At 41.0% G+C, this 23,236-nt stretch overlaps 1 protein-coding gene across 1 annotated transcript; it reads left to right on the forward strand.

Annotated features, from left to right (window-relative positions):
* The first annotated feature begins 21,359 nt into the window (after positions 1-21,359).
* Positions 21,360-23,008, forward strand: LOC133052125 (zinc finger protein OZF-like). The gene is given in 2 exon segments (XM_061136897.1): positions 21,360-22,854; positions 22,857-23,008. Coding segments are annotated over 2 exon segments (1,647 nt in total).
* The last annotated feature ends 228 nt before the right edge of the window (positions 23,009-23,236 follow it).

The raw sequence follows: 23,236 nt of genomic DNA on the forward strand, positions 1-23,236 counted from the left end.
ACCTCTTCTCTTCTCCCCTTTATGCCCTTTGCCCCGGTTGCTGGTTCATGATACTAAAGTCCACAAATGGAAATTATTTCTTTGTAGTTCATGTCTGGCTGCCTGGAAATGATGGTGATGTCACAATCTTTGGTTAGGCAACCTAGCAAGAGGAACCTGGTTAAAGGGAAGATAACTTCTATCTGTAAATTAGTATTTGTACAATGAAAAAAACTACCTGTTCCTCAGTTCAGGACTTCGTCTTCTTTTGGACAAGGTGATAGGACATCTCTGCCCATTAAAGAGAACTTGCTTTGATGTAATGCCAATGTCCAGATCCTTTGAAATGCCTGCCTATTCTGCAGGTGACAGAGTCCACATTGCTTCATCCTTTAGACATTGCCAGTCAACGAATCTCACAGATAGGGACACCCAGACTGGCATATGTGTTCAGAAATAGAGAACAGAGTGACGACTTTGAACTCATGATTCACAGCTATGTGGTTACAAAGTTTAAAGGAACAAGCCCCATTTCAAGTGAAGGTTTGGTGCCTTCTTCAGTACCCTCAGTGAAGTGTTTTGCAGTAGAATAGCTTTTCCTTCTATAACTGTGTTTATTATTTGGGAGCCTTCTCTGCCAACAAATATAAGAGAACTTGTGACATGGACTGCATTAAGGAAAGACTATTTTTGATCTTTCGATTTTCCCTGTTTAATTCTACTGATACTCTTTTTTTCTAAAGAAGAAAAGGCAGATCATATATTCCAATCAGAGTGAAAATACTCAGATACTTGTATATTTTATAACTATTTTTCTTTCTTTTTTGAAAAAATTGAGGTATAACTGACAACATATTAGTTTCAAGTGTACAACAACGATTTGACACCTGCAGACACTGTAACATGATCACCACAGTAAGCTAGTCACCATCCATCACCATAAAAAGTTACTAAAATAATGTTTTTCTTGTGATGAGAACTTTCAAGATCCAGGCTCATGGCAACCTTGAAACACGTGGAACAATGCCACTGACTATTATCACCATGCTGCTCACCATCCCCATGACCTATGCTTTTTACAACTGGCAGTCTGTACCTTGGTCCCTCTTTACCTATTTCACCCACCCCCAAACCTTCCTCACTCCTGGCAACCACAATGTTGTTCTCCACATCTATGAGTTTTGTTTTGTTTCTGTTCTGTTTTACAGATACCACAAGTGAGTGATCATATGGTATTTGTCTTTCTCTGTCTTACTTATTTCACTTAGGATAATGCCCTCAAGATCCATTCATGTTATCACAAATGGAAAGATTTCTTTTTCTTTTTTGGCCATGCCTTGTGGGATCTTAGTTCCCTGACCAGGGAAGAAACTTGTGCCCCGCTGCAATAGAAGCATGGGCTCTTAACCACTGGATCTCCAGGGAAGTCTCTACATTTAATTTTTTTATAGCTACTTAGATGAGTGTTTCAGTGGCTTTAGAGTCACACAAGTCTCTGAGTTAAAATCTTGTTATGCAGGACAAGTTGTAGCAAATTGAAGGTTTTCTTAGACTCACCCCTTTAAAAATACCACTTCCGTGGCCTTTGGCCCTTGCTCACAGGCCCTTCTTTAGCAGTAGTCCCTTCTCCTTCCCTGCCCAATGTAGCTTGTTGTGTGTGCTGCAATAATGGCTTCCAATGTGTTTACCACCCCCTGTCTCCAAGCCCTTGCTTAGTCTCTCTCCATCACCCTAGGTCTACACTTGACCAGGTGACTTGCTTTGGCTAAGGGAGCAATAGGAACTATGACAAGCAGACACTTAAAACAAGCTTCTTCATTTGGGCCAGGGCTCCCTTGCTTGAAACTTCCCTGGTGGTCAAGTGGTTAAGACTCCATGCTTCCAATGAAGGGGGCACAGGTTCAATCCCTGGTCAGGGAACTATGATTCCACATATCATGTGGTGCAGCCAAAAAACAAACAAACAAAAAAACCAAAGGGAAAAGAAAAACCTGCCTAACAATCACAGGGGATATGAGTGAGGCTATCCCAGAATGTCCAGCCTCAACCCAGCCAGCCTAGACCACCAGGCTAGACCACAAATGTCCCAGTAATCACAAACAATCCACAAAACTGTGAGCTAATTAAAATATTCTGTTATTCTAAGCCCCTAAATTTTGAGATAGTTTGTTATGCAGCAAAAGCTATGTGACACACAGTCTCAATCAGTTTGATTTTCTATCATGTGAGGGAATACCGATCACACAACTGGTTACTCACCTTTCCTCTTTTTCCATTTTGGACAATATCTTAGTCCAGTTCTTTAGTTCCAAGGAACAAAATCCATTTAAGTTAGCTAATAAAAACTCTATGTGTATATGTGTGTGAGTGTGTGTGCAGGTGCATAAGTGAATATGCTAAGTGGGAGATAAGTGATGGTTTTAATGACAAAACAGACAACTTCTTATACACAAGACCTGCAGCTCAATCAGGCCTTATGTTTGCTGGTGCCGAGAAGCCTCTGAGAACTGAGTCGACTCTAATTTTCATTTTTTTGGCCTCTCTGGGACTTTTCTCTGAAACTGTTGGAGCATCTGCTCTGTTTTCCCACTTAAAGATCAGCTTTCTCTGTTCATTCATCAAGTGGTACAGGGCTCCAAATGACACCTCAGTCTCCACGTATTGAAGACTCCATTGCTTTTTTTTTTTTTTAAGATTTCTTTTGATGGGGACCATTTTAAAAGTCTTTACTGAATTTGTTACAATATTGCTTCTGTTTTATATTTTGGATTTTTGGCCATGAGGCATGTGGGATCTTAGCTCCCCAGCCAGGGATCAAACCCTCACAGCCCTGCACTGGAAGGCCAAGTCTTAATCACTGGAACACCAGGGAAGTCCCTCTATCCCTTACTCATTGCAATCTTTTATAAACTCTCAAAAATTTCATTGACCCTGGGCTTCTCTGGTGGTCCAGTGGTTAAGAATCCACCTGCCAATGCAGGGGACACAGGTTCGATCCCTGGACTGGGAAGATCCCACATGCTGAGGATCAACTAAACCCATGTGCCACAACTACTGAACCTGCCCTTTAGAGCTTGGGAACCGCAACTACTGAGCCCACGTGCCCTAGAGCCCATGCTCCGCAACAAGCCAAGCCACCACAGTGAGAAGCCCGTGGACCACAGCTGGAGAACAGGCCCTGATCGTCACAATCAGAGAAATCCTATGGGTAGCAACAAAGACCCAGCACAACTAAAATATTAGTGTTTAATTTACTCAATTCATTTGCCTTCTGCTTATGAGTCAGCTTCCTGTTAATCAAGTGACCACCCTGACATAGTCACAGTGGTGACATGGGACAGATAGGTTGGGCAAGAACTCTTGAGCATCTACTGGTTGACTTGGGTTCTGCTGATCTACGCTGGGCTGGGCTACGTGCCCCTGCTTCAGGCTGTGGCAGCCTGGGTGGCCCTTTTTTGCACTGCTGATTGTATATTGTGTGTGCAAAGTTGCTTCAGTCATGTCCAAGTCTTTGAAACCCTATGGACTGTAGCCCATGGGCTCCTCTGTCCATGGGATTCTTCAGGCAAAAATACTGGAGTGGGTTACCATCCCCTTCAGGGAATCTTCCTGACCCAGGTGTCGAACCTGCGTCTCTTGTGTCTCCAGCACTGGCAGGCAGGTTCTTTACCACTAACACCACCTGGAAAGCCTAGTTGTGTATTAGATAGGCTCTACTCCACATGTACTCTTTCCTTCTTTTCTTCAGTGAGATAGCTTGTTCTGAGGCATGTTTATCTCCTAGAGAGGGCAAAAGTGCAGGAGAACAAATGGAAATGTGCAAGGCTTATTAAGGCTAGGCTCAAAACTGTCACATTGGTACTTCCATCCAGATATCATTTATCAAAGCAAGTTACATGACCAAGCCCAAGGTCAAGGGACAGGGAAATCCACTCCACCCACGATGAGACCATGACAAGTGTCTGTCTGCAGGGAGAGCTGAAGAACTTGAGTCAGCAATGCAATCGGATGCATCTTCCCCTTTCCACACCTTTGAGATGCTCGTCATTGGACCAGCAGAGATGGCAGCGGTGGTGACTAATGGTGAAGAGTGGGAAGAGATAGGTCCAGGGGTTAGAGGAACTAGTCTACGGGAATGGCTTCTAAAATTGTTAGCAGTCAAAGTGACACTGTTTAAAGGGACATGGTAGATATGGGCTTGCTCTGGATCAATACTATTATTCCAGGAGATCCAATGCAGTACCATAGTTGCAATCTCCAGGCCACGACATGACCCTACTGGAGAGGGCCAGCCAAGTTGTTCAGGGTGGAGCCCTTTTCCATGGAATGAGAAAACTGCTGTGCACGTCAGGAGAGCAACACAGATATATACAGTCACACAGCTGACTGACACAGAAGAGGTCAGTGCTGAAGTGGCAGTATGACAGCAAGCACTGGCCCAAGGCTAATAGCACAAGACTACTTCGGGCCCCGGGCTTCCCAGGTGACTCAGTGGTAAAGAATCCCCCTGCCAATGCAGCAGACGTGGGTTGAATCCCTGGTCTGGGAAGATCCCCTGGAGAAGGAAACAGCAACCCACTCCAGTATCCTTGCCTGCAAAATCCATGGACAGGAGAGCCTGGCTGGCTACAGACCATCGGGTTGTAAAGAGTTGGACACGAATGAGCGACTAAGCATGCACTTTAGGCCCCAGAAGGTTTACTTTGGTCAGGCTTGGCTAGTGCCAGAGATGAAAAGTTATTGAAGTCCCAAGGGCCTGGCAAGGAAAAAAAAATGGACCAATTCTGCTAGCTCACAATGTTTTTTCTGTCTTGTAAACCCTCTGCCTCCCGTGCCCAGCCTGCTATACAACTTGTCTAAATGATTCAGTTGGCAGGTGTCATGTTCCACCTTATCTGTTTCTTACTTATCATGTGTGGATCATGTGAAAAATCACATGACTGTTTAAAATGATAAAAATCAGAACAGGCCTATGTCCATGTAGTTGGTTCTGATTTTTTAATGAACAGAAATTAGGGTAACAAAGCCAGAAGACCCAGTAGGTGTAAACAGGTGGTAGGAAGAAGAGGCAATAAAAACCAGAAATTATTAGTCAGGGTTTACTCTGATAGGCCCAGAAGAGGCTCCCAATACAAGCGAGTTCCTAATGGTGAAAAGAGCCTGTGCCCTGACTATGTGTTAGGAGAAATGGGGGAGAAGCCTGTTTTGAACCCTTAGGGGAAGAAATGGACATTGGCCAAGCAGCAGTGAGAACTCTTTAAAACTTCCTCATCTCTGAATTCAGAGTAAGCTCCTGTTCATTTTTGCAGTCTCATTCCCCACAACTTCCCCATCTGTACTCTACCCACTGCCAATGAGCAAGCTTTCTGTTTCTCAAAGATGTCCTGCTCTTTCCCTGTTCTGTGCCTCTGACTGGGCTGTTCTTACCATCTAGGATGCTGTCTTTCCAACTTTTGCTGATCAAGTTATTCTCACCCTGTGATACCACTATCTCTAATTCTACTTCTTCCATGAAGTGGACTCCTCAAGCAAATGTGACCCATTCTCACTTTAGCTCCCACAGGACATCTCACAGTCTGCCTTTTATTATTATTTTACTTGTACTTGTTTTATCCATCCTTTCTCTCACCTTCCCTCTATAATCAGTTCAGTTCAGTCACTCAGTCATGTCTGACTCTTTGTGACCCCATGAACTGCAGCACACCAGGCCTCCCTGTCCATCATCAACTACCGGAGTTTACCCAAACTCATGTCCATTGGGTCGGTGATGCCGTCTAACCATCTCATCCTCTGTCATCCCCTTCTCCTCCTGCCCTCAATCTTTCCCAGCATCAGGGTCTTTTCAAATGAGTCAGTTCTTCGCATCAAGTGACCAAAGTATTGCAGTTTCAGCTTCAACATCAGTCCTTCCAATGAACACCCAGGACTGATCTCCTTTAGGATGGACTGGTTGGATCTCCTTGCAGTCCAAGGGATTCTCAAGAGTCTTCTCCAACACTACAGTTCAAAAGCATCAATTCTTCGGCACTCAGCTTTCTTTATAGTCCAACTCTCACATCCAAACATGACTACTGGAAAAACCATAGCCTTGACCAGATGGACCTTTGTGGACAAAGTAATGTCTCTGCTTTTTAATATGCTATCTAGGTTGGTCATAACTTTCCTTCCAAGGAGTAAGCGTCTTTTAATTTAATGGCTGCAGTCACCATCTGCAGTGATTTTGGAACCCCAAAAAATAAAGTCAGCCACTATTTCCCCATCTATTTGCCATGAAGTGATGGGACCAGATGCCATGATCTTAGTTTTCTGAATGTTGAGCTTTAAGCCAACTTTCTCACTCTCCTCTTTCACTTTCATTAAGAGGCTCTTTAGTTCTTCTTCGCTTTATGCCATAAGGGTGGTGTCATCTGCATATCTGAGGTTATTGATATTTCTCCCAGCAATCTTGATTCCAGCTTATGCTTCCTCCAGTTCAGCATTTCCCATGATGTACTCTGCATATAAGTTAAATAAGCATGGTGACAATATACAGCCTTAACGTACTCCTTTTCCTATTTGGAACCAGTCTGTTGTTCCATGTCCAGTTCTAACTGTTGCTTCCTGACCTGCATACAGATTTCTCAAGAGGCAAGTCAGGTGGTCTGGTATTCCCATCTCTTTCAGAATTTTCCACAGTTTATTGTGATCCACACAGTCAAAGGCCCTCTGTATTAGTTATCTGTTATTGCTGTTGTTGTTCAGTCACTAAGTCCTGTCCCCATGGACCACAGCATGCCAGGCTTCCTTGTTCTTCACTATCTCCCAGAGTTTGCTAAAACTTAATCCCATTGAGTCGGTGATGCCATCCAGCCATCTCATTCTCTTCTGCCCCCTCCTCCTCCTCCTCTCTTAAATCTTTCCCAGCATCAAGGTCTTTTCTAATGAGTCAGCTCTTTGCATCAGGTGGCCAAAGTACTGGAGCTTCAGCTTCAGCATCAGTCCTTCCAATGAATATTTGGGGTTGATTTCCTTTAGCATTGACTGGTTTCATCTCCTTGCAGTCCAAGGGACTCTCCAGAGTCTTCTATAGCACCATCCTCTATTTTATCAGGACCTATAAAGATGTTTGTTCTCAAAGTCTCTGCCCTCAAAAGACTCTAGTTTTTCTAGAGGGAGATATAAACAGATGACTGGGAACTGAACATATGGTAAGGATTAAACAGAAGGGAGTGTAAGTACTATGCATCCTGTAAGAAGGGAATGCTAACCAGCCTTCAGGAGTCAGAATGCAGAGGGTAAAGGGCAGAAGTCATTCAAGCAGAGTTGGCAGCATATGCAGAGACCCTGGGATTATTCACAAATTTCTGTAAGAAGCAGTGCATTAAATATTTATATTTAGATCTTAGAAAATTAATAACCCAAATGTATCAATTATATAAAAACTTTCTTATTTGTCACATCTTCTGGCAACCTTCAATAAGCTATCAGTCACTGCAATTTATAAATGAGGAAACCAGGCCCAGGGTTCAAATGATCAACCTGGAGTCAATCAAATTCAAAGTAGCATGTATTCCCCATCCCGATCCCCCCTCCCACCTCCCTCTCTACCCAATCCCTCTGGGTCTTCCCAGTGCACCAGGCCCGAGCACTTGTCTCATGCATCCAACCTGGGCTGGTGATCTGTTTCACTATAGATAATATACATGTTTTGATGCTGTTCTCCCGAAACATCCCACCCTCGCCTTCTCCCACAGAGTCCAAAAGTCTGTTCTGTACATCTGTGTCTCTTTTTCTGTTTTGTATATAGGGCCTCCAACTAATAAAAATAAATGAAAAAATAAATAAATAAATAAAAATAAAAAGCAGAGAAAAAAAATTCAAAGTAGCAGGGTAAGGGTGACAACACAGATCTTCTGATGCCAGGGTCATGCTCTTTCCTCTACATTCTGCCTCTCAGATCCAGCTCCTCTTGAAAGGAGAGAACCGGGCAAAAGGTCAAGGAGAGGCTGGAGGATAAATGACACAACTTTCATGGTCTGAGCCCAAGACTACCTCTGCTTAATAAAGTATAGAAAATCCAATGCTGGTAGTGGGTAGACCAGGGTGCCTTTTAATCCCTTCCCATGGACTCCTCTGCTTTCAATGGTTGGCACTGCTTTTCACACAGGTAATAAGAAGGGTGGTGGTGAAGGATGACCTCTAACCTACTTAAAGAACTGATATGCAAGGAGTGATGGTAGCCAACAAGAATGTCATAACATTCAAGTGTAAAGAATTACTTGGTAGTTGTACAACTCACCTGACTGAAATTCTAACATCAGTACAAATGACATCTCAATGGTGAACTTTTTTTTTTCATAAAGGATACTACTATATTATAGCTCAAAGTTTTACTGTGTTTCCACTTAAAAATATACATGTGCATATACATGTATATGTGTGTATACATTCATAATATTTAAGAGGGGTAATATAGGTAAAATCTAAAGAGATTGTTGTAATTCCCCAAATTCTGGTCTCTACAGAGATCAGCAGTGCCACCCTCTGTAAAAGGTGGAAACTGCAATTATCTAGTAATGATACTGTATCCTTAAATGTCAATTGCTTCCCTTATTAATAACCTTGAATGACGGAATATCTGTGTTGGATAAAATCTTGGCGATCACACCTCATTTTCTACATTACAAATTAGATTCAGAGAAATTTGATGATTCTCCCGGGCAACATTTCTTTGGGATTTTCATATATGTGATGCCATTTCATCACTGAAATCTCAAAAAGTAGACAGAACGAATGGTATTCAATTTTACAGACAGGAAAAAAGAGCTCAAAGAGTTCAAGCCTTGCTTACGAGCACAAGAGTAATAAATGCCTATGCCAGCATTTTTGTGCTTTTCCCTGTGCCACGTGACCCTTCATGAATTTCAATTGATCTGAAGGAAATGACAATTAAGAAATAACAATAATTTAAAATTGGCATTCTACTGTTTTCTGATGCAAGATAATAAAGAGGTGGAAACTGTTTTAGATTGGAATCTGAGACATTTCTAGCAGCTACTGGCCGAGTAACCTTTGGACTAACTTCTTACATGTGTTCATCTCTGAAGTCACAAGTCTGGAATTTGACCTGTCTCTCAGGGTTAGTATTAAGCTCAAATGAGCTAATTGCTGGAAAAATGCTGTGTAACTAGAAAACGTTAACTGATTATATGGTGATTCCAGACAGACTACTTAACAGAACTTGATTATCTGTAAACTTTTTATGGAAAAACACTCTAACCAATGTTTTTATATAAAAAAAGACAACTGTAGGATTTGCTCTGTCAAAGTTTTAAATGATTGGCAAAATTTTCTGGTGCTATCTTAAGTAGAGAAAACAGAACTATGAAGTAGAACAGATATAAAAAATAGACTAATAACATTTTAAGATGGCAATATATGGCAAGTCAAGTGACACAAGTAATAAAAATGAGTCATTAATAAGTGTGCTGAAGAAAATGGACAGGAATATGAAGAAAAATTAAATTATAGTGATATTTATATCATATGCTAAATATATTTCAAATTAGTTGGTTAAATATTAAACAGCCATCTATGAACAGAGCTAGAAAAAAATAGAATCATAAATCTTAAATTAATTGTGAAAGGGAGATAATTTCTTGATAATTAAACTCAAAAATATCTGTGGTTAAATGCATAAAATAAGAAATGAAGTTTTCCCACAACAATGAATAATAAAATGAAAACAACTGAGTGAGAAAGATCTTTGTACTTGATATACAGGAATAAGAATTTCTGACCCAAAATATGTACGTAAGGGAGATACTGGTTTATAAAGGCAATAACTACTTTCCAATGGAAGCAGGGTCAAAGAATATGAAAGTACAGTTACATAAGAGGAAACATATGTAGTAATCAAATCTTATTCATTTATTTAGTTTATTTTGGGTTGCACTACATCTTTGTTGTGGTGAGTGGGCTTAGCTGCTCCATGGTATGGAGGATCTTAGTTCCCTTCCCATTTAGGTCACCACAGAGCACTGAGTAGAGTTCCCTGTGCTATACAGTAGGTTCTCATTAGTTATTAATATCTACTTTATACATAGTATCAATAGTGTATATATGTCAATCCCAATTCGTCTCACCCAGGAACATCAATTCTTTTCTAAGGTCCCAGGTGCACGTTTTCATCAACAGTTATATATAATCCACCCCCAACCCCCAAGCTTAATCTTTCCTTCTGATGTTGTGGCATTCAGTTCAGTTTAGTTCAGTCGCTCAGTCGTGTCTGACGCTTTGCGACGCCATGAAATGCAGCACGCCAGGCCCTCTGTCCATCACAAACTCCCAGAGTTTACCCAAACTCATGTCCATTGAGTTGGTGATGCCATCCAGCCATCTCATCCTTTGTCGTCCCCTTCTCCTCCTGCTCCCAATCCCTCCCAGCATCAGGGTCTTTTCCAATGAGTCAACTCTTCGCATGAGGTGGCCAAAGAATTGGAGTTTCAGCTTCAGCATCAGTCCTTCCAATGAACACCCAGGACTGATCTCCCTTAGGATGGACTGGTTGGATCTCCTTGCAGTCCAAGGGACTCTCAAGAGTCTTCTCCAACACCACAGGTCAAAAGCATCAATTCTTCAGTGCTCAGCTTTCTTTATAGTCCAACTCTCACATCGATACATGACCACTGGAAAATCCATAGCCTTGGTAGGATCCAACTCAGAATTTGAAAAAGAGGTTAAAAAAAACAACATCTGAAATGGAGGCAACATGTATCAAAATGGGGGAGATTAATCACGGACAAGAGTGATCTACCTAGAGAGGTGTGAGGATTAGGCAGGTTAGGACAGAACTAAACCGGAACTTAAGTGGATGTCTTTGAAATCCCAGTTAAGTTTTACTCTTTAAAGATAAGGGCGATAAGGCCGCCCCTGGTGGTGCAGTGGATAAGTACCTGCCTGCCAACAGAGGGGACACGGGTTTGAACCCTGGTCTGAAAAGATCCCACATGCTGTGGGGCAACTAAGCCCATGCGCCACAACTACTGAAGCCCGCAAGCGCTAGAGCCTGAGCTCCGCAACAAGAGAAACCACCGCAGTGAGAAGCCTGCGCACCACAGCTAGAGAGTGGCCCCCGCTCTCCAGAACTACAGAAAAGCCCATGCAGCAATGAAGCCCCCGTGCAGCCAAAAATAATAAATAAATACAATTTAAAAAATAAAGTGGATCCACGAACCTATGGACACCTTATCTTTGACAAAGGAGGCAAGGATATACAATGGAAAAAAGACAACCTCTTTAACAAGTGGTGCTGGGAAAACTGGTCAACCACTTGTAAAAGAATGAAACTAGAACACTTTCTAACACCATACACAAAAATAAACTCAAAATGGATTAAAGATCTAAATGTAAGAACAGAAACTATAAAACTCCTAGAGGAGAACATAGGCAAAACACTCTCCGACATAAATTACAGCAAGATCCTCTATGACCCACCTCCCAGAATATTGGAAATAAAAGCAAAACTAAACAAATGGGACCTAATGAAACTTAAAAGCTTTTGCACTACAAAGGAAACTATAAGGAAGGTGAAAAGACAGCCCTCAGATTGGGAGAAAATAATAGCAAATGAAGCAACAGACAAAGGATTAATCTCAAAAATATACAAGCAACTCCTGCAGCTCAATTCCAGAAAAATAAATGACCCAATCAAAAAATGGGCCAAAGAACTAAACAGACATTTCTCCAAAGAAGACATACAGATGGCTAACAAACACATGAAAAGATGCTCAACATCACTCATTATCAGAGAAATGCAAATCAAAACCACAATGAGGTACCATTACACGCCAGTCAGGATGGCTGCTATCCAAAAGTCTACAAGCAATAAATGCTGGAGAGGGTGTGGAGAAAAGGGAACCCTCTTACACTGTTGGTGGGAATGCAAACTAGTACAGCCGCTATGGAAAACAGTGTGGAGATTTCTTAAAAAACTGGAAATAGAACTGCCATAAGACCCAGCAATCCCACTTCTGGGCATACACACTGAGGAAACCAGATCTGAAAGAGACACGTGCACCCCAATGTTCATCGCAGCACTGTTTATAATAGCCAGGACATGGAAGCAACCTAGATGCCCATCAGCAGATGAATGGATAAGGAAGCTGTGGTACATATACACCATGGAATATTACTCAGCCATTAAAAAGAATTCATTTGAACCAGTCCTAATGAGATGGATGAAGCTGGAGCCCATTATACAGAGTGAAGTAAGCCAGAAAGATAAAGAACATTACAGTATACTAACACATATATATGGAACTTAGAAAGGTGATAACGATAACCCTATATGCAAAACAGAAAAAGAGACACAGAAATACAGAACAGACTTTTGAACTCCGTGGGAGAAGGTGAGGGTGGGATATTTCAAAAGAACAGCATGTATACTATCTATGGTGAAACAGATCACCAGCCCAGGTGGGATGCATGAGACAAGTGCTCCGGCCTGGTGCACTGGGAAGACCCAGAGGAATCGGGTGGAGAGGGAGGTGGGAGGGGGGATCGGGATTGGGAATACATGTAAATCCATGGCTGATTCATATCAATGTATGACAAAACCCACTGGAAAAAAAAATAATAATAAAAAAAAGAAAAAAAAATAAAGTGGAGATAAAATGCTGACTAGTTGCATTTCAGAGGGCTGGGCAAGACTTCAAGGCTGAGTGGCTGTCCAAATAGAACCCCTCGTGGTTGGCAAAAGATGGGATTAGAGTCTCCTGACTGGGAGGGCATTTCCTGAATTTGCTCTGCCTGGTACTAGGTAAAGGTGTGGGGCTGCAGCAGCTTCTCAGCAAGTATTCACTTGTAATATTCTTTTTGCCCTGGTATAAAAGTGAAAACTACTAGAAACCATGTGACTGTCTCCACAGTGGTTGGTTTCCAAGGAGATCATGTCAAGAGAATGGGGCTCATATGACCCAGCAATCCCACTTCTGGGCATACACACCGAGGAAACCAGATCTGAAAGAGACACGTGCACCCCAGTGTTCATCGCAGCATTGTTTATAATAGCCAGGACATGGAAGCAACCTAGATGCCCATCAGCAGACGAATGGATAAGGAAGCTGTGGTACATATACACCATGGAATATTACTTAGCCATTAAAAAGAATTCATTTGAATCAGTTCTAATGAGATGGATGAAACTGGAGCCTATTATACAGAGTGAAGTAAGCCAGAAAGATAAAGAACATTACAGCATACTAACACATATATATGGAATTTAGAAAGATGGTAATGATAACCCTGTATGCAAAACAGAAAAAGAGACACAGATGTACAGAACAGACTTTTGGACTCTGTGGGAGAAGGCGAGGGTGGGATGTTTCGAGCGAACAGCATCGAAACATGTATATTATCTATGGTGAAACAGATCACCAGCCCAGGTGGGATGCATGAGACAGGTGCTCAGGCCTGGTGCACTGGGAAGACTCAGAGGGATTGGGTAGAGAGGGAGGTGGGAGGGGGAATCGGGATGGGGAATACATGTAAATCCATGGCTGATTCATGTCAATGTATGACAAAACCCACTACAATATTGTAAAGTAATTAGCCTCCAACTAATAAAAATAAATGATGACATATTCTGGAAAGGTTATGTAAACTGCTTGTGAAACACACAGCAAAGAAAGGTAATATCTTCATAAAAATTTTTTTTGGCCATGCCATGCAGCATGTGGGAATGTCAGTTCCCCGACTAGGGCCTGAACCCATGCCCCTGCATTGGAACCAAGGAGTCTTAACCACTACGCCGCCAGGGAACTTCCAGAAAGGTAATATGGGAATTGTTCATAAGTTGTACATCTTTTTTCCCCCACTCCCCTACCTCAAAGATTGACTGTATATCAACTTGCCCAGTGACTTTAGAATTCAGAAGAAGGAGCAAATGAAGTGAAAGACAAAAGAGTTTTCATTTTGCTAAAATCTAAAGAAGCTTGACCTTATGATTTTATAAAGCTTTATTTCCTGAGTTAATGGAAAAAATCTTTAGCATTAGAAATTTAATGGCGCCATACCTTTTTCTTTTCCAAAAAAGGTTTATGTTATAGCTTATCTTTCCTGTTTGTGCATCCTTCTTACTAGCAATTTTAAGCTTGCACTGTGCTTATCCTTTCAGCAAGGAACAACACATTGAGAAATCACAAATCATTGCTTTGTTGATATTTCTAGTGTAAGAGTTGAATATTTGTTTTAAATAAGATACTATTATTTTCAGCCACCTTTTTTTTTTTTAAAGGCCACACCATGCGGCATGTGGGATCTTAGTTCCCCAACCAGGGCTTGTACCCTTGCCCCATGCATTGCAAGCATGGAGTCTTAACCACTGGGCTGCTAGGGAAGTCCCTCAGTCATCTCTTTTAATGAAAGTCATTTAGTGAAGCCACTTCAAATTCATGAGAACAAGGAGTTTCTGTGTCTATTTCTTATTCCATTTTATAGCAGCAATCAAAATTTAGTCAATGCTCTAACTTGCAAAAACCTCTGACTAATAAAGAACTAAATGTTTTGTGTACTTTAGTCTTTGTCAGGCAATATTTAAGGAATTTATGAATTGTTCTTTGGAAATGAAGAGGTACAGAAGACCAAGTGGAGGGTGGGAAAGTCCAAAAACTTAGTTTTAAGGCCATAGCTTATTAACTGCCTAAACTTGAGCAATTGATCTGACTTACTCTCTGATCTGAATTACATTAACTGCACATTAATTGAGGGACTTGTAGCTGTAAAATCCTAACATGGAATGATTAGTAAACTAATTAGGTCCTGAGCCCAAGGATTCTGGAACCAGACTGCCTGGGTTCAAATCCCAGCTCACTTGTCTACTGCACCGTGACCTAGAGTAAATTACTTAACCTCTCTGTGCATCACTTCACTATCTATAAAATATAGATGAAAATAACACCTACCTCATACAGTTGTTTCGATGATTACATGACGCAGTATATGAAGATCACATAGGAAGTAGTATGTAAGTGTTAGCTATTATGCTAAGACTAGTTTTAATGTATAAATTGGTTAACGATCATTCACAGAATAATCTGCCACAATACCATTCTTGAATTGGTTTGATTACCAAGAAGAAAAAGAGAAAAAGAAAAAACTCCTTATGGATGACAACCAAAACCATCTACCCACCCAGCTTACTGTCTACAATCATTAATGTGACTGTATTCCTCCATACTCCACTGTCTTCATCACCATAATTTACTATCTCAGTAGACTCTTGCCCAAGAAGGTAATACTTGCAAATAACTTTATTGCCTATTCTGGGAACTTTCTGAAAGACACACTACACACCCAGACTTTTAATTCTTTGCCCTGAAAATTCTCACCTTTCTGTGTCCACCAATCCTAAAATCATGATATTGTATATCACAATTCTTACCTAATCCTAAACTAAGACTCCTCACTGAAATGCCTTCCTTAATCCAGACTTCCAAAGCTCATAAATATTTTGGTTTCCCCCTCCTCAACGGATATACTGTCAAGTTTGCTCTCTTTTACTGCACTAAGAATAAACTCAGCTACGTCTTGTCAATAAGACATCTCGCTGATACATTTGGGGAGCCAGTATTGCATATGATGAACTCTGGAACTGGAATCAGAAGGTATGAATTGAAGTCACAGCTCTGCCAGATGGACAAGCCACTAATTTTCAGATGCACATGTACATTGACACATATAATATTATAAAAGTGCCCACTCTACTATATGGTAATGAATACTTGAGCTTTCCTGGTGGCTCAGTGGTAAAGAACCCATCTGCCAGTGCAGAAGATGCAGGTTCAGTCCCTGGGTTGGCAAGCTCCCCTGGAGAAGGAAATGGCAACTCACTCCAGTATTCTTGCCTGGGAAATCCCATGGACAGAGGAGCCTGGTGGGCCACAGTCCATGTGGTCGCAAAGAGTTGGACGTGACTTAGCGACTAAACAACAACAAAGAATACTTAATCAATGTTTCTTATGTTACCATTCCTTTTTGATTGCTAGCAGGGAAATGACTACAGTGTTATTCTGTTCAAGCCATCCTCTCTAGTAAATTCTCCTGGGCTGCTAGTAAACCACCTTATACATACAGCCAGTGAGAGCTGAAGAGCCTGGAGGATGAGGTCTTCTGAATGGAAGGAACACAGAACCCAAAGCAAATACTGAACTGTTCTTAACTGCAGAGAGCTAGTGCCTGTGTGCATGCTCAGTCGTGTCCAACTCTTAGGAGCCTGGCAGGCTACCACACATGCGGTTGCAAAGAGAGCTAGTAGCTAACTCTCAAACTTTATGGGTGGGACTTCTCTGGTAGTCCAGTGGTTAAGAATCTGCCTTGCAATGCAGGGGATGTCGACTCGATTCCTGGGTCGGGGAACTAAGGTCCCACAAGTTGCAGAGCAATTGACAACGACTGAGTCCACATGCTCCAGTGCCCATGTGCCACAAATAGAGAGTCCATGTGCCGCAACTACTGAGCCCATATGCCACTAGAGAGTTCTGTGCCGCAACAAAGATCCTGCATGCTGCAACTAAAACCCAATGTAGCCAAATAAATAATACATAAATAAATAAAATATTTTAGATACCTTATGGGTGGAGGGCTGAGGAGGACTAGCCCACACAGTTTCCTGTTCCCCAGAACCTGGTGGCTCTGTGGGAGGTGTGCTGTGTGGACACTTCTTAGGCCTTCATCACCTTGCTCACAGACTCCTCTGCTCCTTCTTTCTCACTTCCTGCGCCAGTTACTGACAAACTGACTCTAAGGTCTGCCTGCTGTGGGAAAACGGGTTTGGACCTTTAAAATCTTCTTCCTTTGTCAGCTGCATAATGTTCAGCTTTGTCAGTAGAAGGTGCTGGAGAGACACTGTGGCGGGGGCGGGGGGAAATGGATCCTATGTCATGGTCTGATGTGCTTGCTCAGCAAGCTCCTAAAGGATGCTGGGTGTCCCCAGTGAGGGTAACTTCTCCAGCATCCAGCACCCACAGTGCACTAGAGCCAGCAGCCTTCAGGGTCCAGAAACTTCCCTTGAGTGGTTTTATAGCAGAGTGCCTCCCATGAGACACCTCCCTGTTACCAGCTTCCCAGGAACCCTGGAATATAGAATTTCCCCAGCAAGTTACAGATAGAGGGTTTCTATAAAGTTCTGCTGGCGTGACCATACAATGACTTCTCTGTCATCCAGTGAGTGATGGTCATGACTTCTCTGCAAGTTCTGGATTGGGTCTAGGAGTGGTAGCTGCTTCTACTTCTATTTCTAGATTCTGTAAAGTTCTCTATACCTTTCACCAAGCAATCTCTCATTCTCCCAACTTCCTGTGATATTTAATGGGCCTTCTAAAATTTTTTTTATTAGGCATTTTTATTTCTTACTCTCTGAAATGCCTCTTTGCATTCTTTGCTTATTAAAAAAAACTAAGTATGACGGACATACAAAAACTGTAGATCTAATTAATGTATACAACTTGATGAGTCTAGAGGTAATTACACATCCATGAAATCATTATCACAATGTATTTTAAATGAATAACAACTTCAATCACATATAACATTTCTACACATTTACTCCTCTTCCCTTATGTTACTAATACCAGTATTGACTTTTTTAAAAATATTATATATCTACTAACAATGGGGAAAGGAAATGGCAACTGATTCCAGTATTCTTGCCTGGAGAATCACATGGACAGAGGAGCCTGGTGGGTTACAGTCCATGGGGTCGCAAAGAGTTGGACACGACTGAAGCTTAAATTCCAATACTTTGGCCACCTGCTGCAAAGAACTGACTCATTTGAAAAGACCCCGATGCTGGGAAAGATTGAAGGCAGGAGGAGAAGAGAATGACAGAGGATGAGATGGTTGGATGGCATCACCAACTCAATGGATGTGAGTCTGAGTAAACTCTGGGGGTTGGTGATGGACAGGAAAGCCTGGTGTGCTGCAGTCCATGGGGTTGCAAAGAGTCGTACACAACTGAGTGACTGAACTGAACTGAATTGAAACAACTAAGCATGCATGCATGCATGCATCTACTAACAAATTTTTGTGCTTATATTTACTCTTAATGCGTTTGTCTTTAATGTTTATGCCAGGGTCAAATGTGTCCTATGTACCACTATTACAGAATTACATTATTCTGTATTTGCCTATTGGGCTTCCCTGGTGGCTCAGATGGTAAAGAATCTGCCTCCAATGCAGGAAACCTAGGTTCAATCCCTGGGCCAGGAAGATCTCTGGAGAAGGAAATGGCAACCCATTCCAGTATTCTTGCCTGGAGAATTCCATGAACAGAGGAGCCTGGCAGGCCACAGTTCATGGGGTCACAAAGAGTCAGACACGACTGAACGACTAACACTTTCACTTTTGTATTTGCCTATATATTTCCTTTTACCAGTGAGATGTATACATTTATATGCTTCTATGTTGCTCTTCAGTGTCCTTTCATTTCAATTTATAGAACTCCCATTAGCACTTCTTGTAAAGTATGTCTAGTGGTGAACAAAATTCTCTGTTTTTGTTTGTCTGGAATGTTTTATCTTTCCTTGGCCTTTAAAAATTATTTATTTTTGGCTGTGCTGGGTCTTTGTTGCAGTGCACGGGCTTCTCATTGTGGTGGCTTCTTTCGCTGTGGAGCATGGGCTCTAGAGAACAGGCTCAATAGTTGTGGCATGCGGGCTGAGTTGCTCCACAGCATGTGGGATCTTCCCCAGATCTGGGATTGAACACATGTCTCTGCACTGGCAGGAGAATTCTTCACCACTGAGCGACCAGGGAAGCCTTTTCCTTGACTTTTACAGGAGAGTTTTGCTAGGTATAGTTAGTATTACCGGCTTATAGCATTTTTTTTTTTTGAGCACTTTGAATATATCATTCCACTCTTTCCTGGACTGCAAGGTTTTTGCTGAGAAATCTGCTGCTAGTTTTATGGGGGTCCCTTTGTATGCAATGAGTCACTTTTCTCTTGCTGCTTTCAGGATTCTCATTATCTCTAACTTTTGACAATTTATAGGCATAAATTGCTAAGATATTGTGGGTTTGGTTCCAGACCACCACAATAAAGTGAATATCACAATGAAGTGAGTCACAGTTTTTTTAGTTTTCCAGTAAAAGCTATGTTTACGTACAAAACCTATCAGAATTGATGAATGAATTCAACAAGATAGCAGGATACAAGATCAGCATATAAAATTCTGTTGCATTTCTTTCCACTAACAATGAAATATCAAAATGGGAATGTAAAAAACAATTCCTTTTAAAATAACATTAAAAAAGACTTAGAAATAAAACTGACCAAGGAGGTCAAAGATTTATATGCTGGGAACTATAAAACACAGATAAAGGAAACTGAAGATGATTTTAAGAAAAAGGAAAGATATCCAATGCTCTTGGATTGGAAGAATTAATATTGCCAAAATAGCCATACTACCCAAAGCAATCTACAGGTTTAATGTGATCACTATGAAATTACTCATGATCTTTTTCACAGAACTAGTACAAATGATCCTAAAATTTATATGGAACCATAAAAGACCTAGAATTGCTAAATCAACTCTGAGGGAAAAGAACAATGCTGGAGACATAAACCTCCCAGATTTCTCAGTACTACAAAGCTGCAGTAATCAAAACAGTATGGTATTAGCAAAAAAAAAAAAAAAAAACAGACATAAGGATCAATGGAACAGAATAGAGGGCCCAGAAATAAAGCATCAACCCTTCAATCAATTGATCTTTAACAAAGGAGGTAAGAATATATGAGAAAATATAGCCGTGTCAGCAAATGGTGATTAGGAAAGTTGGACTGCTGTATGTAAATCAATGAATTTAGAACATATTCTCACATCATATACAAAAATAAACTCAAAATGGCTTAAGGCATTAAATATAAGACATGACACCATAAAACTCTTAAAAGAGAACATAGGCAAAACATTCTCCGAAAGAAATCATACCAATGTTTTCTTAGGTCAGTCTCCCAAGGCAATAAAAATAAGAGCAAAAGTAAACAAATGGGACCTAATCAAACTTCAAAGCTTTAGCACAACAAAGGAAGCCAACACCATAATGAAAAGGCAATCTATGGGTCCTCAGAGTCAGAGTCAGGTTGCTCAGAAGTTGGGTCCATGTTCTCTTGTGAATTGTTCTGTGGCCTGCTCTCTCTAATGTGAAAAATAAGAGAAGAAATAGCAGGGGTAGTCTGCAAAGAGAGTGGGGAAAATGAGCACCAAACCCAGGATGTGACTAGCATATCAGCTTCATCTTGATTACCCACTACAGCTCAGGAACAGAGAAAGTGAACAAAGAGCTCGGAAAAGGGAGAGAGAAACAAGAAAACTCTTTCTTCTTTTTCACTGCAGCTGTTGCAGGTGAAAGAGCTGTGTGGATGCTGTTTTCTCAATACATAGATGTGTTTTTGCTGCATAATATCCCCAGAAGAGACACAGCAGGAGGAAGAAGAAGAGGAAATGGCAGCTTCTCAGGGACGACTGACCTTCCGGGATGTGGCCATAGACTTCACTCAAGAGGAGTGGAAATGCCTGGACCTCGGTCAGTGGGAATTGTACACGGACGTGATGGTAGAGAACTATAGGAACCTGGCTTCCTTGGGTCTTGTGGTCTCTAAGCCAGACTTGGTCACCTTTCTGGAGCAAATGAAGGATCTCAGGAATATAAGGAGAATGCAGACAACAGGCATATACCCAGCTATATCTCCTCAAGACACCCAGGATTTGATGCCAAAGAAACCAAGGGTAGAAGATTTGTTCCCAAAAGCAAACCTAGGAATATATGAAAGATTTCACCTCAGAAACTTGCAATTAATGAAAGACTCAGAACATACAAGGGCGTGTGAAAGACAGAGACGATGTTTACATGGACATAAAGAAATTGAGACAGTTACACATAATGCAGACATTACTGTAGAAAGAAATGAGCTACTTGAGTCAAATTGGGGGAAACACTCATTTCAGTCTTCAACATCTGCTGAGAAGTGTACGTTTTTCAGAAAAAATTTACATCGTTTTTTGAAACATACTTGTTCTCTGAAAGGAAATGTGGAAAATCTGGAAGGTCCTCCAGTCTCTACTGTACATACTCATTCAAACCACTCTGAGCATAGGCTTCGATTAAACAAATATTTAAACATGTCTGAAACCCAGACATCTAAAAATGATGGGGAAAACTCACAATATAATCAATTTGAGGAATTTGTGATTAGGAAGTCATTATTCTTCCAGAAACAGGTATTCTCTCTCCATTCCAAGATGCATAATGTTGATGATAATGGAAGAGATGTAATCCAACCAGCATTGTTCAATACATCCCATGATATGGTTAATAGGGAAGAACTTTCCATGTGTAATAAAATGAGTCAGACCTTAAGTAAGACCTCCAGCTCCAATAATTACACAATTATTTATGATGGAGTGAAGGTCTATTCATGCAATGAAACTGGGCATAACTTTGAACAAGACTCAAACTTTATGGAACATCAGGGAGCTCAGTCTTCACACAAGGATTCTAAAAGTAGTAAATGTAAGAATATCTTTTATCAAGCATCAGATCTTTCTCTAAATAAGAGTATCCATAGTGGAGAGAAAACTTACAATTGTAGTGAATATGGTAAAGTTTCTAATCAGTCTTCAAATCTGATTAAACAGCAGAGAATTCAGAATCCACAGAAACATTACAAGTGTAATAAATGTGGGAAAGTCTTCAGTAACTCATCTAATATAAGTAAACACAGGAAGACACGTTCAGGAAGCAAACCTTTCAAGTGTACAGTATGTGCCAAAGCCTTTCATCAGAGTTCAAATCTTAGTCAACATTGGCAAATCCATACTGGCAGGAAACCTTATAAATGTAGGGAATGTGGCAAAGTGTTTATCTATTTCTCAACTCTTAGTCAACATCAGCAAATTCACATTGGGGAGAAACCTTATAAATGTGCAAAGTGTGGCAAAGCCTTTAATCAGAACTCAAGTCTTACTCGACACCAGCGAATTCATACTGGAGAGAAACCTTATAAATGTAAGGATTGTGGCAAAGCCTTTAGCCGGCGCAATGGTCTTACTCAACACCAGCGAATTCATACTGGAGAGAGACCTTATAAATGTAAAGAATGTGGGAAAGCCTTCAATAAAAACTCAAATCTTACTCAACACCAGCAAATTCATACTGGAGTGAAACCTTATAAACGTAAGGATTGTGGCAAAGCCTTTAGCCAGCGCTATGGCTTTACTCAACATCAGTTAATTCATACTGGAGAGAAACCTTATAAATGTAAAGAATGTGGAAAAGCCTTTAGTCAATACTCAAATCTTACTCAACACCAGCGAATTCATACTGGAGTGAAACCTTATAAATGTAAGGATTGTGGCAAAGCCTTTAGACAGCGCTATGGCTTTACTCAACATCAGTTAATTCATACTGGAGAGAAACTTTATAAATGTAAAGAATGTGGAAAAGCCTTTAGTCAATACTCAAATCTTACTAAACACCAGCAAATTCATACTGGAAAGAAGCCTTATAAATGTAAGGATTGTGGCAAAGACATTAGCCAGGGCTCAGGCTGTATGTACCATCAGAGAGTTCATACTGGAGAGAAGCCTTATAAATGTAAGGATTGTGGCAAAGGCTTTAGCCGGCACTCAGGTCTTACTTGCCATCAGAGAATTCACACTGGAGAGAAACCTTATAAATGTCAAAAATGTGGAAAAGACTTTAGTCAACGCTCTACTCTTACTCAACACCAGTGAATTCATACTGGAGAGAAGCCTTATAAATGTAAGGATTGTGGCAAAGGCTTTAGGCACCACACAGGTCTTACTCGCCATCAGAGAATTCACACTGGAGAGAAACCTTAAAAGAATGTGGAAAAGCTTTCAGTCACTATGCAACTCTTACTAAACACGAGCGAATTCATACTGAAGAGAAGCCTTATACATGTAAGGATTGTGACAAAGACTTTAACCCAGCACATTGGTCTTACTTACCATCAGATAATTCATACTGAAGGAAATCTCATAAATGTAAGGAAACCTGCAAAGGCTTTAATCAGCTCTCTCACCTCACTGGACATCAGAGAGCATGTCCTGGAGGGAAACCCTGGTAATGAAGTAAGACATGGAAGAGGTTTGTCCTGAACATACAATTCAGGAGACAAAAGACTTATTTATATAAGAAAGATGTGGAATGACATACAGAAAATGTAGGAAAGTATTTATAAAAAATCAAATCTAAA

This window comes from Dama dama, chromosome X (assembly GCF_033118175.1).
Source record: "Dama dama isolate Ldn47 chromosome X, ASM3311817v1, whole genome shotgun sequence".
NCBI lineage: Eukaryota > Metazoa > Chordata > Mammalia > Artiodactyla > Cervidae > Dama > Dama dama.